Source organism: Triticum aestivum, chromosome 5D, assembly GCF_018294505.1.
Source record: "Triticum aestivum cultivar Chinese Spring chromosome 5D, IWGSC CS RefSeq v2.1, whole genome shotgun sequence".
Taxonomy (NCBI): Eukaryota; Viridiplantae; Streptophyta; class Magnoliopsida; order Poales; family Poaceae; genus Triticum; species Triticum aestivum.
This window is the reverse complement of record NC_057808.1, coordinates 569,588,658-569,606,801: the sequence shown is the minus strand read 5'-3', so window position 1 is coordinate 569,606,801 and position 18,144 is coordinate 569,588,658. Positions and strand designations below refer to the sequence as shown.

Here is an 18,144-nt window from a genome sequence, read left to right as displayed (position 1 = left end):
GAAAGGAAGTTTTACTATTCATTCGTTCTACAGAATGTTTATAACAACGAAGAAATTTAGAGAGGACTGGTTGGAGGGAAGGACGAGTTCAAGCTTAAAGAAGAGTCAGGAGTGAGTGTTGGTCATGGCTATGGAAAACAAAAGTTCCATCAAAGGTTCGAGTGTTCGCTTGGAGACCGGTTCGAAAATTGCTGCTCACAGAAACATGGCCAAAACAGTGAGATGCACGATCTATCAGGGCTGAGGACATGTGGGTGCCATTATTTGGTTGATTGTACAATGGCTAGATGTGTATGGGCACTATCGGACTCAAAGCTTACTGGTTTCACTCAACTGGAGCAAGGATCCGACTACATCTCGAATTTCAGAGAGGATGGAAGCTCGTCCATGGAGAAATGAGAAATATGAGGAAGGAGACTGAAGTGAAGGAGGCCGTAGCCGTCCAATCCAAGCCCCCTCCCGCCTCCGGTGGCTTTCGAGAAGCCCAAGCCCAGTTGAGCATGGGAAGCGTACTACCTGCCGTAGCAGGCCGCGGGGTATTTATTGATAGAGGCGTACAAATTGGGGACGATCGCTACGTCGAGGATGTGAGGAAATTGGGTACTTGGATGGGAATCGCCGGAGGATAGAAAGCCCTCAAAAAACCCTAGGGGAAACGGAAAATATTAGGTGAATGGAATTTGTGGGAACAATTTTGGTTGGCTATAGGGCATCGATCAGTACGTTATAAATGGGCTGGTCCATTAATCTAGTTGTTCCCCTTCATCAGTTTTTTGGACTGTTTTGCTCTTTTTTTTCATTGGTTCCATTTTCGTTTTTTTGTGATTGTTTCTAAAATTATGAACTTTTTCTGAGTCTTGAACTTTTTTGAAATTCATCAGGAAATTTGGAATTTTTTAAAAAACCATAAAAAAATTTAAATCCACGAACAAACTTTTTTCAAAAAACAATCAAGGTATTTGAAAATTAATGGATTTTTTTTCAAATTAATGGATTTTTTCTCCCCAAATTATTGATGATGTTGTTTATGGTAATGTAGCGTGCGTGCGTTGGGTAGAAAGAAGCAAGCATGTCCAGTCCAGTCCAGGGGGTGGGTGGGTCGGAAGAAGATAGATGGTGATGACGTCAGTGTATGCTCTTCTTTTCTTTTCCGTTTTTGTTCTCTTTTTACCTTTTCAAAAGCATGTAATTTTTTCAAATTTGAAAACTTTTATGAAAATTTGTGACCTTTTTTTCATTTTTGCAATTGTTTTTCAAATTATGAACTTTTCTGAGTCTTGAACTTTTTTCAAATTCATCAACAAATTTGGAAATTAAAAAAAAACATAATTTTTTTCAAATGTACAAACATTTTTTTTCAAAAAAAAAATCAAAATCAAGGTATTTGAAAATTAATGGTTTTGTTTTTCAAATTCATGAACTTTTTTACCCCAAATTGTTGATGATGTTGTTTATGGTTATGTAGCGTGCGTGCGTAGGTTAGGAAGAAGAGAGATGGTGATGACGTCAGTGTATGCGTGTGAACTCAAGGAAGGAAGGAAGGGGATCTCGTCTCTTGTCTTTGTCTTGTAGTCTCTGCTTGTCAGGGCAGAGCTTCCTCTCAACCAAGGTGAGGAGGGTGTGATTACTTTCCCTTAAAAAAAAGGTGAGGAGGGTGTGGATCAATCGAATCCAATCGAATCCTAAGCTGAGGATGGCGGCGGTGCTCAAGGTGTATGCGGACCGGCTGTCGCAGCCGTCGCGCGCCATCATCATCTTGTGCAAGGTCAACCGGATCGACTTCCAGGAGCTCACCGTGGATCTCGCCAAGGGACAACACCGCGCACCAGAATTCACCAGTAAGTCTTTCTTCTTTCTTTCTTTCTTGATTTGTTTCTTGATTTGTTTCTTGATTTGTTTGCTTGCTTCAGAAATCAACCCCATGGCACAGGTCCCAACAATCGTCGATGGAAGATTCAAACTCTTTGAAAGGTATTTACTCTAGTATTTCTTCACTCTCATACTCATGCTCTCCTTTTCCTGTACTAATCCTTTTCCTCTTCCACTGATTACACTCACTGATTGCACAATTTTACATCCTTTGCGCCTACTAATTACAGTATGTTTCTTCTTCCTGTCAGCCATGCCATTCTGAGGTATCTTGCCACCGTCTTCCCCGGGGTTCCAGATCACTGGTGCGTTCCCTTCCCTTCCTCACTTGTAGGAGCAAAAAGATTGCTGCTGGAGTTGTATCATGTCACAGACATGGATCATTGGCTGGCAGGGTTTTTTATTTAATTATTTTGCTCTCACAAGGGCTACATTTTTTTCTTTTAAAGGACGGGTGCTTCATTCATACCCTCAAGTCGCCATTTTATTACTTGTTTTCTCACATGACATATATATATATGTATATAGGTATCCGGCCGACTTATTTACCAGAGCAAAACTCGAGTCTGTCTTGGATTGGCATCACTCTAATCTGCGCCGTGGTGCAGGTCACAACCCCTCCCCTCCCCTATTTTAATCTAGTACAGATGAACAAGACTTGTGCTAAGCTTATGTGTTCATCATACAGAGTTACTCTATGTATCATTTAGCATTAAACGTAGTTCCAATATATACACTAGTTTTGTAACCAATATTATGCTCAAAGGAACTAAAGTAGAAACACACACCTAATCATGTGGATTTTGTTTCCCTTCCCAATAATTTAGCCATTTGGCGCCATCATTTGATCCTTGTTGCATAGCATAGCTTCCATTCAAGAGATGAGATTGATTGATGGATCCTTGCATGCATATGCAGCAACCTATGTACTGCACACCGCGTTGGGTCCTGCTCTCGGCCTCACACCGAATCCTGAAACCGCAAAAGAGGCCGAGAAGTTGCTGTCGCGATCACTGGGAACGATCGAAACCGTGTGGCTCAAAGGCGATGCAAAATTCTTGAATGGCAACCCCCAGCCATCAATCGCAGACCTCAGCCTCGTGTGCGAGATAATGCAGCTGGAGGTATGATAATGCGTCTGTATTCTATTTTTGTCATGATGATATGTGCAGGTGTGTCATCAGTTAAAGTTTCTCAAGTGCCGTGTGGTCTGTAATTTCGTCGTGATTGCAGGTTGTTGGTGATGAGCGACGTGACAGAATTCTGGGACCTCACGACAAGGTGCGCGCTTGGATGGAGAATGTGAAGAAGGCCACCAGCCCTCATTTTGATGAGGTCCATGAGCTCATCTTCAAACTCAAGGCACGCTTGAACCCAGCAGCATCCAAGCTCTGAAGAGATGGATCCTACACACATTTACCCAATTCTTCTTTCTTCTTGTCTTGGGATTAAAACAAGTACTAGCATCCATGTACTGTACGATGAAAGAAAGAAATACTAGTATTGTTTCATTACGACATTTCGACATGAAGTAAGCAATACTAGTATTGTTTCCAGTGATGTCATGTTCCATCCAGCATTTACTCAACAAAATTTGATGTTTCATTACGGTAGGCATATGTTTCATTACAGTATATTCCTATGTTTCACAACAACACCAAAAGTGTAGCAGAAGCAGCCGTTGCTTCTGCTGCTTAAATTTTATTCCTCCTATGTTTCTTCTCTCTTGGGCTGTAAATTGTTTGGTCTCATACATAAAGACATGAAGCTCTACCAGCAGCTATTCAGAAGAAGAAAAATCAACCCCAAGGTCATGTTCCATCCAGCATTTACTCAACAAAACTCAAGTTTGATTTTTCATTAACGTACAGAGCAAAACGGGCTTATTATTCCATTCCATGGAACCAACCTCTGCTACGTCAGTCAGTTCCGGCTCCTTTCGGTATATTCATATTCATATTCATATTCATTTACAACAACGCCCAAAATGTACACATTACATTACAGCATCACGCAAAATGTCTGTCTGAAATTTATTCCTCCTTCCTATGGCTCCTCTCTCTTCGGCTATGAATTCACTGGTCACGGGTACACAAGGCATAATAAAGCTTCCACAAGCAGCTAGTCTGTCTTGAATCTGTGCACAAACTTCTCCAAGCCATCTTTGCACTCCTCCACTACCTTCTTCGACCTGTCCGCGACGCTTGAACCAAACGCCTTTGCTTCTGATGACACATTCTTTGCCTTTGAGGCTGCAGCAGCCCCAAGATCTGCGCACCCTTGCCTTGCTTCTGCCGCTCGCTCCTTTAGGCTTGAGATCAAGGACCTCACATACTGCATCACTCTCTCCAGGGCATGGCTGGATCGCACTTTCATCTCACCACCAAACGACTTGAGCTTCTCCAGCAACGACTCCGCCCGGTTGATGGCCTCGTCGACTGGGTGTTCTTTGCCAGCATTAGCCCATGTCACCCCAGCCGATGCATCCTCCTCAAGCCCTGCCTCGACTACAACTTTGATTCCCTGTCGCTCCCACTGGTTCCGGGCCTCCTCGAGTGCGCGAGCATGCTCCCTGGCCTTCTTTGCTTCATCCTCTGCCCAAGCCCTGGTTATTCAACATGTGTATTTGTTAATTTGATTTGATGCATGGTGGCAGTAGTAAGATGTATGTACTCATATTAAGTACATCACCAAACAAATTAGAGATGGGTTCAGTGCATCACCAAACAAATTTAATGCACAAGAAATCTCAGGAATCTCAAAAAAGTATCTTACCTGGCCATAGACAAAGCCTTCCTTTCAACTTCAAGCTCGTACTGAAGTTGCACAGCAGCCTGGTTTTCATTCTCGATTTCCTTTTGAAGTTTCTCAATCCTGTTCTTCTCAAAGTTGATCTCGACCTTCTTGCTCAGCACATTCTGCAGCTGCTCCTCTACTTCACACCTCAATTTTGAAAGAACTTGTATTTCAGATTCGACGGTAGCTCTGCCCCTAAGCAGAGCATTCTTTTCCTCCTCTCTCTCTGCTCTCAACTTGTCCAATTCAGCCCTGGCCTCTTCAGCCAGCTTTTCAAGGGTCTCTATTTTCTCCTTTTCCCTTGTAAGCTCCCTGTCAAAACTTGCATTAATTTGTTTCTCCACCTCAGCGACCAATGCCCCATGAGCGTTCACAGCTGCTTCAGCTATTTTCTCTGCTTCGATACGAGCAAGCTCCTCCATAACCACTTCAGCATAGTCACCAGTTGAAAGTGCTAGGGCAGCTTGTCCTTTCGTCACAGGTTTGTCTGGCTGGAAAAGCCTTGTAAAACCTTTAAGAAGAGAGTTTTAGCGACCGTCCGTGAGCCAAAAGTGAGTAAAAATAAATAAAAATAAAGACTACCGAATGCAAGAGCTGTGATGCTCTGGTCTCCGGCACCCAAGTCAGCTACCAATGCAGGCCATGCAGCTGTGTCAATTTTATCAATGTCTATGTAGCCGGATGTCTTGTACAAAGACTGGTCATGCAGAGATTGCTAATATTAGCATAACCAGATGGTTTCAAGACAAATAATTATGAATGATATTAATTATTTTTATTCTCACATTTTTGTCCACTTCAGGTAGTTGCCTTTTATCCAAAGCCATCTTCCAACTCACAAGGTCTTGACGTGACAAGGGACTGAAACAAGGACAGCTGATTAGTAGCCATACACAACAAACACACGCACACATACAACACACAACACGAGCCAAGTGGATGCGTGGAAGAAGACCATTACCTATCCGCGGAGAAAAAGTAATGGTTGTTCTCAACGTTTTCAGCAACTTCCATATCGGATCTTGAAAGCTTGCTAGAAATTAACCCTGCTTCTGCCAATCCTGAGGGTACATTTACATAAATGAGACCAAAATTTAATAGTGATGATTTACTCACGCTTGCATAAACAAGATAAACTGTAAGTAAGGATGAATTTTTTTCCTGAACAATCTTTCCATTTCTCACCTTGTATAAATGGAAAATCAGGATCTTCAGTGGTGACGTCATCAAATGCAAGTTCAGACACGTTCTCGATGTACATTGCTGGATAAACTTTTGAGTAAGTGTTCCTGCGGTTGCAAACCAGATCAATAATAAACTAGTTAAACGAAAGAAATCACTTAGGGAGGCCAGATTGGATTTACAGGGGAAAAAACTGTGAACTCCTGCCATTACTATCTATTCTCTAACAGGCAATATCCACAGAAACAGCTAGCAATAAGAAATAACCTAGTGATACAACATTACTCAAATAAATAAGCAAGAGGATGAATCATTCAGAAGACACAAATGAGACTTGGGATTTGCTCTCAAGGAACAAAAACAGAAGCGGGATGCAGCAATATCCTGAAGGTGAAGATGCATCAAGGAGAAGTATGTACCTCGAAAGGGAATTGCTTGCAACTACCAACCATCGAGCGTATTCACGTCGGGTACACAAATCACCAGCTCGAGCATCAGGTTCAATCACCTTGAAAGAGAATAAAAGTTGAACAAAGAATTCCATATAATTCCCTAGAGAGTGTATTCAGTAAGTTGTCTCTGTAACAATCAGCCCCATACTACAGTTCATGTTGTGCAAAAGAGACAGGGGGTTTTCCCTTGAGAAAGTTGTAAGGATTTCAGCGAACGCAGCAAGGCATGATGCAACATATAATAGGGTAGTTTAACTTATCTAGAGACAGAAGTCACTATAAGCTCAAAACCCTGATGAGGAAGCCAATAATATATATAGGTTCAGGGCCACACAGAGCTTTTCTATTTGTATAAAATTCTAGAACTAGTGAATGATGCTTGATCTAACAAGAACCCTTATCCAGGAGATACATGAAACAATGAATGGTGTTCCTGAAAAAAGAAAAGAGACGCTGAACTGTCTGAATACATGTAAAAAAGAAATACCTTTAGAACTTGCAGCGCGGCCAATGCATTTCCCTGGGTAGGGTCAACTGCCGCGGGAACCACAATCTGGCCAGCAGGCACCTGTAAAGCCGCAGAGAGCAGAGAGGGAGCAGGAATTCCAATTCCAGAAGAGAAAGGTTTGGCATTTTGTGCTTGATCCTGGTCTGATGCTGGGTCTTGTATCGCCTTTGCTGGGTTAGCGTCTTGAGTGGGTAAGTCATTTGAGCCTGATGGAAGCATCTGGTCAGTGCTTCCATATGCTACATAATCAGGAAAAGTGGATGCAGAAAGTCCATCTTGAGTAGAGAGTTTGTCAGGACTCTGCTCAGTATCTTGTACATAGGTGTGCGATGCAGCCTCAATCGCAGCGTCGGATATTTGCACAACATCACCAGATTCCAGCACCATAATATCTGAAGTGAAAGTAGTATCCTGGTTTTCTGGCAAATTGGGTTCAGAGTCCAATAATAATGCCTCCTGTGGGTCAGGAGTTGCCTCCTCAGAGGTTGGATCATAAGCAGGGACCAAAGATTGAGGTGAATCAGTCACAGGAGTGTCATCTTGTGAAGCAATGTATTTATCGGTGGTCGGATCTAGGTGACTGCTGCTGCGATCCAGATCCAATTGGTGGTTGTCCATGTCGTCATGTTGAGCTGCTTCCTCGGGTATTTTGTCGTCTGTTTGTAGATTATTAGGCAATGGCGTTGTATCACTAGTGGCATCCAGGGTATCATCGGCTGGTGACAGAGCCTGAGCAGCAGCAGCGTCATTGTCGTCTTGTTGTTGTTGGTCAGGAGTAGTATCGGCCGTCGTCTCAGTGTGTGTGGGCAAGGGTGCCTTTGATCCTGCATATATGTATTGGCAGTGAGTGATTGAAGGAAGGAAGGAAGGAAGGAGAAGATTTGGGCATCATCCACAAGAAGTGCAGTAAAGTGAAGTTGTGTGTGTGTGTATGGTAGTAGCATTTGGGTTGGGGGTGTGGACTGAAGTAGCTTATTGGTTTACCTCTGATGGAGATTGCGGCGAATGTGATTCCGGCGAGGAAGAGGAGGCCAGCAAGGGCAGGTCCAACAAGCCCTGCATTAGCATTAGCATTAGCATTTGCATTTGCATTTGATTGAGGTCAGTCAGAGCAGTAGAGAAGGGGGATTGGATTAATACTGCTTATACTGGAGTAGTCCTAATTGTAATGGGAAAGGTGAAATTGGCATTCTTGTTCTTGTTCCAAATCAAACCAAACCAAACCAAACCAAACCAAATCAAATCTAGTGAGTCCTATCTGGTTTATACTGTAGTAGCTACTCTATCTAATCTAAGAAAGAAAGAAAGAAAGAAAGAAAGAAAGAAAGAAAGGGAAGGGATACCTACCTCCCAATGCTCCTCCTCCTGAATCAGAATCAGAATCAGCAGCAGCATCCTTATTGTCTTCCTGCTTGTCCGACCAGCCGGCGAAGGAGTCGCCGGCTTCGGGCTCGGGGGAGGGTTGGGCTCTGAGGCGGAGGTGGGGGCGTGCGCGTGAGTAGGAGGGAAAGAGGACTAGGGCGGGGCGGCGGAGGAGGTGGAGCTGGAGCGAGCAGCACGCCGGGGCCGGGGCCGAAGAAGGGGCGGCGAGGCTGGACGCCATCACCACCTCACCTCACCTGACCGACTCTCCGGATTGGGCGACCTACCGACGACGACGGCGAGACCCACCTTTTTTTTTTATTTTCTTTTAGAGAGAGAGAGAGAAACGAGCGAGCGGCTGAGACAGATAGAGAGAGGAGAGGAGAGGAGAGGAGAGGAGATGAGATGGCTGGAACTGGAAGAGAAGACCACCCACACTGGATCTCGGTCCAATGAGATGGGCCTCGTTTGCTCCTCCGCCTGCGTATATCTTTCCCTTAAATAACATTTTTTTTATTTTAGATAAACAGGGATTTCGTCCCCGCTTTCATTATTGAGAACAAAACCAACATTTGACAGTTTTAAGTGCACCCAAATGGGTTTCGGAAGCTTGCATTACATAAGTCCTACGATCGAATACAGCGTACACGCAGGTGCCTTCACACATTGTCCTAACAGCCTGTTTGGTTGGGGGATATTAGAGATAGGGAATGGGAATTTAAAGGATGCGTGACATATAATCCATTGTTTGGTTGGAGGGCAAGTGTCGTTGACCGGAGAGGTCCCCTTCCAGGCCACGCCTCCTGAGATTTGGGGGGGCGCCCCTTGGATAGTTTAAGGGGGTCCGGCTTTAGGGCCAGATTCTACAGGAGCATGGTTTTTCTGAGGCCCGGAGCCGTACTCTAGGTTCCGGCGATCAGCCCTGTAATCGGGAGTGAGGTTCTCAACCTGGTCCAAACAACCGGTGAGGTCGGCGCGGAAAGTAATGATGCCGTACGTGAAGATCTGGCCAGGGACGTAGACGTCCCTGGCGTGGGCGGGATTTCCAGATTAGTTGGGCCATCGATCCTTTGGTAATCTGCCGCGGAACTCTCATTGAAAGCACCAATCACTACTGCAGGATGCTGCTAACGTGACACTACGATCAGAGACCCTTCGACGAAACTGTGTGCGATGCAATAATCACAAACGATGGTGTAAAAAACCGTCAAAAAAGGTGCAAAACGTTTGCGATGACGGATGCATCAAACACGGTTCAGATTTTGGTTGCGTGTGCGATTCAGGGCATACGGTTCAGTTAAATTAACTGTTAGCGATGAAGAGGAACAAAAGAAATGGGCTGCCAGATGAAGGTGTGTGCGATATGCAGCATACGCTTCACTCGGATGAACTGTTTGTGATTAGGCAACACAAAAGAAACGGTCAGCCAGATCAAGGTGTGTGCGATATACGGCATGCGGTTCACTCGGATGAACTGTTTGCGTTGAGACAAGAGAACAGAAACAGTTTAATATAACAAGATGTGTGTGATACGCGGCAAACAGGTCTGTAATCAGAAATGTGTGCGAAGACCGATAATAACACAGATGATTGCTTTTAATAAGACGTATGTGATATGCTCTGTCTACACAACATCTATTGGCCACTAGGGGACGGGCGGTCATCCGGATACGCCATAAGGATGCGAAGAGGCATCCTATATCAGCAAGGACTAGCTGTTCCACCAGTAGCTCATGTAAGAGAACTATCAAGTGAAGTGTGCTCAGGCTGGAGCAGCCATCAGATGGGTGACTGGATGGGAAGTTGTGTTGACGTTAAATTAACTCATAGGATGGGTCATATCTGTCAAATTAAATGACTGATATGACCCATCCCATGAGTTAATTTAACCTCAAGGTCTTTGTTTTTTTAACACATGTTAAAGAAGGTCTACCGCATTACTTTTTGACAATGTGCGATACGTGGCATACAATTGATCCATCCGACCTGTTTGTGATGGAATAAGCCGCGTGTGTTGTGGGCAAACGCTTGCTAGTGTTCAACCGTTTGCTATTGATGAATTCATCACCGACGGGTTCCTTAGTGTGGTCCGTGTTCATCTGATCATCATCTACTTCTTGTGCTAGCTCGATATTCCTTCTATGCTAAGTTTCCATTAATTGATGGTGTTTTATGAACACGCGATCGTTTCCCATCATTTCCTCACCTGTTTCCCGCCACCCAGCAACATTGTGCATAAACCTAGGCGACGCGTGATGCACGGAGGCGACAAGCGCAGCCTGTAGCACATCTACCTTTTCCAAGCATGCCAACCCACCAAAGCGCCGCCTCTACCATCAACCTTGTCGACGAGGAAAACAAGCAGGCGCCACTGCCCGTCGAGGCCGAGGCGCTCCCCGGCAACGCGATGGATGACGCCGTGATACGCGTCACCGCCAGGGTTGAGCAGACCTTTGGCGCGTGGCGCTTGAGCGCCGCGGATCAAGATAGGCATGTCAGCGCCGACAGGCTGCAGCTCACCGCACAACATGATCGATGGCGCGCCGCAGAGCAAGCTAGGTGCGTCCGCGCTGATAGGCTGCGGCTCGCCGCATGGCGAGACCGTTGGAGCGCCGCAGAGCGAGAGGCGCAGCGCGCCGCATAGCAAGAGCTGATCCATCGGTGCTTGCCTGTTGTTGACACGGCGTCGCAGCTGGGTACACGTCCCGTCAGTACCCCCATTCCTCGCCAGGAGTGGGCAGAGGCCCTTTGCGACGTACTTGCACCAGAGGTCGGCTGCACTGTACTTGCACCGGACGCCCGTCGCGCCATTCGCCTTGTCCGCGGCCCACTTGATGCCAACGTGCTGGTCGGTAGGCTCAACCGCCCCCTTGGCCCAGGTGTCCGCCTGGGCGCGGTAGAGGAACATGGCCGTCGCATCCTCGAGCTGCTGATCTCCGATGAAATAGCCAACTTGGAGCTCGAGGTCGCGCTCCAGATGTACCGCGAGCATGTCGACCGCTTGGACGAACGCCTGCACGAGTTCAGGCAGAGCCAAGAGCTACTGTAGGCAAGGGCTGCTGTCATGGTCTTATGGACGCGTTTTATTTTGTTGAGTCGTTTCGACGTGGATAGCTATGTATTCATAGCAATCATAGTATTGCTCTGTTTCAATGTGTGTACTCTGTTTTCCGTTCTTATATGTTCTGTTTCAATGTGTGTGTATACGCTTTCCATTCTGTATATGTGGATGATAACAGCTAGATTCAAATTAGCATACAAAAACAGATAGAAAATGAAATTCATAAAATATATCATCACATATACGTGATGATACTTAACTACTAGGTACAAAGCATAAAATGGAAAACGAACAATACTAAAACTAATAATCCCTCCTGGGCCAGTATTCCGGCAGCCCCTTGCCAGCAGCTCCCTGGTGCGCGGCGTCTTCCCAGTGCGAAGGCAGTACTCCGCCTCCTCCACCTCGCAGCGCTTGACGTACCGATCTGCCTCTTGCTGGCGGACGAGCGTGAACGATCTTTCCATTTTGTTGGCGCCCACCGAAGCTCCTCGTCAGTGGCATGCTGGAGCTTATTGGCCCACCTCCACGCAGCGACGAGGCACCCAACGCCTTTGACCTTCCTCGTGAAGTACCCGTCTTCGTACACCTCCTCCGCACGATGACGCGCCTGCCTCCAAAGCTCCGCCGCCTCCTTTTTCCAGGCGGCATCACGGGCTTCAGATGCCGCCTGGTACCTGGCTTCCTCCTCCGCCATCTCCTTCTTGAACGCCACTTGCCTGGCTTTCTCAGCCAGCGGCAGCGACTTCCACAGACAAAGATTGTATTGGCCCCAAAACCAATCCAAAGTTGGGGGTCTGGCGCAACCTCGTCCGGCGGCGCGTAGGGGTCCTAGTCGCTGCTATTCGAGTGAGCGTCCTCGGGGGCGGCGACTCCTCCAATACAAAACGGGGGCGCCATGACAGAGATTTGAGAGAGAGAGAGAGGGCGAGCAAGGGGAGGATGTAGATGAGAATCCAGGCAGGACGACATGAGCAAGGTAGTATTTATTGGCAGCCGGAATCTAGATCGACGGGAACAGTACACACGTCGGTCGCCGGAATTTACGAGTACTGTAGGTTGAATTACACACGATTCCCGCAGCAAAATCTATGTATGAACATAATAGCTGACGGTTTCCAATACAAAACGGTGTCTGATTAATGATCCCTGCCACTCACCTACCAAACCTCGAGCCACGAGATAGAGTGCCAATCGTGTGGGGGGCGGTTGTCTTGCCAGATCTTTACATTTTCTTTTTTGAACACCAGATATTTACATCATCTGATAATTTTTTAACTCACACACAAGTACACAAAAATATGATTTTTCAAACCGTTATGGTTACCCGTTGCATGTAGATGTAGTTCAAATTTGAATTACGGTCATTAAATGGCTAGAAAATCACTTAAATGTCTTTAAAAGGTCAAATGACCCCTGAAATTTTCCAAATTTTCACATTACAGTTGTATTAGTGCATGTTAAACGTAGAAAAAAAATTTAAAGGCCGTAAGAGGAAGCTATCTCTCGTTCGTCATCAAACATTCATTGTTCTCTCTCGGAACCACGAACCTTCTAGTGAGTTGCTCCGGTTTGTAAGGTGGGTGTGTCCAAACTTTCGTCAAACATGCCAATTTTTTTACCACGTCATCTTGGTGGCATGACATTAAATCAAGCAAGGCTTCATGTTTTTCTTATCATTTTTTTATTTTTTGAATTTAAAATGCCATGGCACTCCATGCATGTGCCCATGCCGTGAAATCAATATGTTTAAAAATTCCTTCTAATTTACTGCACATGGAATTAACTCGCACACAGTACACAAATATGATTTTTCAAACCGTTATGGTTAGCCGTTGCATGTAGATGTAGTTCAAATTTGAATTACGGTCATTAAATGGCTATAAAATCACTTAAATATCTTTAAAAGGTCAAATGACTCTTAGAATTTTCCAAATTTTCTCATGACAGTTGTATTAGTGCATGTTAAATCTAAAATAAATTTGAAGGCGTAAGAGGAAGCTATCTCCCGTTCGTCATCAAACATGCATTGTTCCCTCTCAGAACCACGAGCCTTCTAGTGAGTTGCTCCGGTTTGTGATTGGGTCTCCAAACTTCCGTCAAACAGGCCAATATTTTTACCACATCATCTTTGTGGCATGACATTACATCAAGCAAGGTTTCCTGTTTTTCTGATCTTTTTTAATTTTTTGGAATCAAAATGCCATGGCACTCATGCATACATATGCATGTGTCCATGTCGTGAGACCAATATGCTTGAAAATTCCTTCTAATTTACTGCACATGGAATTAACTCGCACACAAGTACATAAATATGATTTTTCAAACCGTTATGGTTAGCCGTTGCATGTAGATGTAGTTCAAATTTGAATTACGGTCATTAAATGGCTAGAAAATCACTTAAATGTCTTTAAAAGGTCAAATGATCCCTATAATTTTCCAAATTTTCACAAGCCAGTTGTATTAGTGCACGTTAAATATAGAAAAAAAATTGAAGGCCGTAAGAGGAAGCTATCTCCCGTTTGTCATCAAACATGCATTGTTCCCTCTCGGAACCACAAGCCTTCTAGTGAGTTGCTCCGGTTTTTGAGGGGGGTGTGTCCAAACTTTTGTCAAACATGCCAATTTTTTTAGCACCTAATCTTGGTGGCATGACATTACATCAAGCAAGATTTCATGTTTTTCTAATCATTTTTTAATTTTTTGGAATTAAAATGCCATGGCACTCCATGCATACATATGCATGTGTCCATGTCATGAGACCAATATGTTTGAAAATTCCTTCTAATTTACTGCACATGGAATTAACTCGCACACAAGTACACAAATATGATTTTTCAAACTGTTATGGTTAGCCGTTGCATGTAGATGTAGTTCAAATTTGAATTACGGTCATTAAATGGCTAGAAAATCACTTAAATGTCTTTAAAAGGTCAAATGACCCCTGAAATTTCCAAAATTTCACTTTACAGTTGTAGTAGTGCACGTTAAACATAGAAAAATTGAAGGCATGTCACATCCCTAGCTTCTGGTGCTGCCTAGTGTTTGCATCTTGCCTGCATCATGTTTAACTTTCATGGAAATTTGAAATGGGGATGTTCAAACCCTAGCATCAAAAGGAATCCAAATAGGTTCAACTAAAATCTTTTTCAATGATTTCAAAATGCCCATTAAAGATGTTCATCATTTCTGGATCAAGATGGAAGGATCTACCAAAAATGGTTCACATTTTTGCAGGACATATTTGGACTTTGAATTAATTCAATCATATTTGAGTTGGAGCTATTTGAATGCTATATATACTTTAGATGCTCCAAAAATGTTGGAAATTGTTAAGGGTCACTGGAATAATTTAGAAAGCACCCATAATTATATCCAGGATTTTATGAACTGGTTTAGTATCTTTACTAAATCAAAACATATCAAACAAATAGAATAACAGAAACACAATTAACAGAGAGAGAGAGAGAGAAGAAACTTACCTCATCCTGTTACTGTAGCAGCCAACAAGGCCCACAGCGCGGCGTCTTCAAGCTGCTGCCAGGAGGATGCCGAGCGCGTGCTCGCCGCGCGTGCGCACACGCCTGCCACCTCCTGCCTGTCTGCCACCTTCCCGACGTCGCTAGGGACGCCACGCAATCACTTGTTCCACCTCGACCTCTCCCCTCCATGCAGTTCTCTCTTTCCCCTCCTCTGCTCTCTCCACCGAGCGCATCCGACGCCGCCGCTCGCTGCAACCACGGCCACCATCCACCTCTCGCCTCGCCGACGCGTCCACGAGCTCCGCCTCGACTTCCTCGACGTTCTCAACGAGCCAAGCAACCGGGGACACACTATATCATCGTCACCGTAGTCGTCTTCATCGTCGGCCGCCCGAGATCGCCGTCGATGTTCCGGCCGCACCAGACCTCCCTTGAGCTCACCGACCCCGTCGTTGGATCCGCTGTGAGCCACCGCGTCGACTACACCTACTATCATGCTCTGTTGTGCAGCATAACGCTGACTCGAGCACACCCGCATGCCGGCCACCGCCGCGAGCTTGATTCCGGTGAGCCCGGTCGACCTCAGCCCCTTCCGCTTGCTTAGCTGGATGCGGCTGAGCGCCAGCTGCGCGTAGATGATCTCTGTCGCTGTTTTGATCGCCGGAGGGCGTTTTCCTTCTTGAACGCCACTTGCCTAGCTTTCTCAGCCAGCGGCAGCGACTTCCACAAACAAAGATTGCATTGGCCCCAAAACCAACCCAAAGTTGGGGGGTCTGGCGAAACCTCGTCCGGCGGCGCGTAGGGGTCCTAGTCGCTGCTATTCGAGTGAGCGTCCTTGGGGGCGGCGACTCCTCGTCGGCGCGTGGGCATACCGGCGGCGCCATGACAGAGATTTGAGAGAGAGAGAGGGCGAGCGAGGGGAGGATGTAGATGAGAATGCAGGCAAGACGACGTGAGCAAGGTAGTATTTATTGACAACCGGAATCTAGATCGACGGGAACAGTACACATGTCGGTCGCCGCCGGAATTTACGAGTACTGTAGGTTAAATTACACACGATTCCCGCAGTAAAATCCGTGTGTAAACATAATAGCTAACGGTTTGCAATACAGAACGGTGTCTGATTAATGATCCCCGCCACTCACCTACCAAACCTCGAGCCACGAGATAGACTGCCAATCGTGTGGGGGCCGGTTGTCTTGCCAGATCTTTACATTTTCTTTTTTGAACACCAGATATTTACATCGTCTGATGATTTTTAACTCGCACACAAGTACACAAAAATATTATTTTTCAAACCGTTATGGTTACAGGTTGCATGTAGATGTAGTTCAAATTTGAATTAAGGTAATTAAATGGCTAGAAAATCACTTAAATGTCTTTAAAAGGTCAAATGACCCCAGAAATTTTCCAAATTTTAACATGAAAGTTGTATTAGTGCATGTTAAATGTAGAAAAAAATTTGAAGGCCGTAAGAGGAAGCTATCTCTCGTTCGTCATCTAACATGCATTGTTCTCTCTCGGAACCACGAACCTTCTAGTGAGTTGCTCCGGTTTATGAGGGGGGTGTGTCCAAACTTTTGTCAAACATGCCAATTTTTTTACCACATCATCTTGGTGGCATGACATTACATCAAGCAAGGCTTTTCATGTTTTTTTGATCATTTTTAATTTTTTGAAATTAAAATGCCATGGCACTCCATGCATGTGCCCATGCCGTCAGACCAATATGTTTGAAAATTCCTTCTAATTTACTACACATGGAATTAACTCACACACAAGTAAACAAATATGATTTTTCAAACCGTTATGGTTAGCCGTTGCATGTATATGTAGTTCAAATTTGAATTACGGTCATTAAATGGCTATAAAATCACGTAAATGTCTTTAAAAGGTCAAATGACCCGTAGAATTTTCCAAATTTTCACATGACAGTTGTATTAGTGCATGTTAAATCTAAAACAAATTTGAAGGCCGTAAGAGGAAGCTATCTCCCGCTCGTCATCAAACATGCATTGTTCCCTCTCGAAACCACGAGCCTTCTAGTGAGTTGCTCCGGTTTGTGAGGGGGGTGTGTCCAAACTTCTGTCAAACAGGCCAATTTTTTTACCACATCATCTTTGTGGCATGACATTACATCAAGCAAGGTTTCCTGTTTTTCTGATCATTTTTTATTTTTTTGGAATTAAACTGCCATGGCACTCATGTATATATATGCATGTGTCCATGTCGTGTGACCAATAGGCTTGAAAATTCCTTCTAATTTACTGCACATGGAATTAACTCGCACACAAGTACACAAATATGATTTTTCAAACCGTTATGGTTAGTCGTTGTATGTAGATGTAGTTCAAATTTGAATTACATTCATTAAATGGCTAGAAAATCACTTAAATGTCTTTAAAAGGTCAAATGACCCCTAGAATTTTCCAAATTTTCACATGCCAGTTGTATTAGTGCACGTTAAATATAGAAAAAATTGAAGGCCGTAAGAGGAAGTTATCTCCCTTCAGCAAACATGTATTGTTCCCTGTCGGAACCACAAGCCTTCTAGTGAGTTGCTTCGGTTTGTGAGGGGGGTGTGTCCAAACTTTTGTCAAACAGGCCAATTTTTTTAACACATAATCTTGGTGGCATGACATTACATCAAGCAAGATTTCATGTTTTTTTGATCATTTTTAATTTTTTGGAATTAAAATGCCATGGCACTCCATGCATACATATGCATGTGTCCATGTCATGAGACCAATATGTTTGAAAATTCCTTCTAATTTACTGCACATGGAATTAACTCGCACACAAGTACACAAATATGATTTTTCAAACCGTTATGGTTAGCCGTTGCATATAGATGTAGTTCAAATTTGAATCACGGTCATTAAATGGCTAGAAAATCACTTAAATGTCTATAAAAGGTCAAATGACCCCTGAAATTTTCCAAAATTTCACTTTACAGTTGTAGTAGTGCACGTTAAACGTAGAAAAATTGAAGGCATGTCACATCCCTAGCTTCTGGTGCTACCTAGTGTTTGCATCTTGCCTGCATCATGTTGAACTTTCATGGAAATTTGAAATGGGGATGTTCAAACCCTAGCATCAAAAGGAATCCAAATAGGTTCAACTAAAATATTTTTCAATGATTTCAAAATGCCCTTTAAAAATGTTCATCATTTCTGGATCAAGGTGGAAGCATCTACCAAAAATGGTTCACATTTTTGCAGGACATATTTGGACTTTGAATTAATTCAATCATATTTGAATTGGAGCTATTTGAATGCTATATATACTTTAGATGCTCCAAAAATGTTGGAAATTGTTAAGGGTCACTGGAATAATTCAGAAAGCACCCATAATTATATCCAGGATTTTATGAACTGGTTTAGTATCTTTAATAAATCAAAACATGTCAAACAAATAGAATAACAGAAACAC

General features: G+C 44.2%; 2 protein-coding genes across 3 annotated transcripts; one reads left to right on the top strand and one right to left on the bottom strand.

Moving 5' to 3' along the window:
* The first annotated feature begins 1,548 nt into the window (after positions 1-1,548).
* Positions 1,549-3,429, top strand: LOC123124021 (glutathione S-transferase T1). Of its 2 annotated transcripts, XM_044544723.1 has the most exons (7): positions 1,590-1,609; positions 1,646-1,838; positions 1,911-1,971; positions 2,121-2,174; positions 2,398-2,477; positions 2,788-2,993; positions 3,103-3,429. In XM_044544723.1, the coding sequence occupies exons 2-7, from the start codon at positions 1,694-1,696 to the stop codon at positions 3,262-3,264; spliced, it is 708 nt and encodes a 235-aa protein (XP_044400658.1). In that variant the 5' UTR covers positions 1,590-1,609; positions 1,646-1,693; the 3' UTR covers positions 3,265-3,429. The 2 variants fall into 2 exon arrangements, with proteins under 2 accessions (XP_044400657.1, XP_044400658.1); XM_044544722.1 differs by having other exon boundaries at positions 1,549-1,838.
* Positions 3,430-3,680: 251 nt separating this feature from the next.
* LOC123124020 (uncharacterized) lies at positions 3,681-8,572 on the bottom strand. The gene is made up of 10 exons (XM_044544720.1): positions 8,155-8,572; positions 7,792-7,863; positions 6,787-7,631; positions 6,267-6,355; positions 5,851-5,954; positions 5,627-5,726; positions 5,451-5,526; positions 5,248-5,362; positions 4,645-5,176; positions 3,681-4,474 (listed from the first exon to the last, which is right to left on the bottom strand). The coding sequence occupies exons 1-10, from the start codon at positions 8,408-8,410 to the stop codon at positions 3,991-3,993; spliced, it is 2,673 nt and encodes an 890-aa protein (XP_044400655.1). The 5' UTR covers positions 8,411-8,572; the 3' UTR covers positions 3,681-3,990.
* Between the last annotated feature and the right edge of the window lie 9,572 nt (positions 8,573-18,144).

What these genes read in the sequence shown, in the direction of transcription:
- LOC123124021 (XM_044544722.1), top strand. Translation starts at nt 1,694, where the DNA reads ATGGCGGCGGTGCTCAAGGTGTATGCGGACCGGCTGTCGCAGCCGTCG. An exon ending in AGATTCAAACTCTTTGAAAG is followed by an intron (nt 1,972 to 2,120) that starts GTATTTACTCTA and finishes TCTTCCTGTCAG; the next exon opens with CCATGCCATTCTGAGGTATC. An exon ending in GCGAGATAATGCAGCTGGAG is followed by an intron (nt 2,994 to 3,102) that starts GTATGATAATGC and finishes TCGTGATTGCAG; the next exon opens with GTTGTTGGTGATGAGCGACG.
- LOC123124020 (XM_044544720.1), bottom strand. Translation starts at nt 8,410, where the DNA reads ATGGCGTCCAGCCTCGCCGCCCCTTCTTCGGCCCCGGCCCCGGCGTGC. An exon ending in TGATTTTCCATTTATACAAG is followed by an intron (nt 5,727 to 5,850) that starts GTGAGAAATGGA and finishes ATGTACCCTCAG; the next exon opens with GATTGGCAGAAGCAGGGTTA. An exon ending in CATCACAGCTCTTGCATTCG is followed by an intron (nt 5,177 to 5,247) that starts GTAGTCTTTATT and finishes CTCTTCTTAAAG; the next exon opens with GTTTTACAAGGCTTTTCCAG.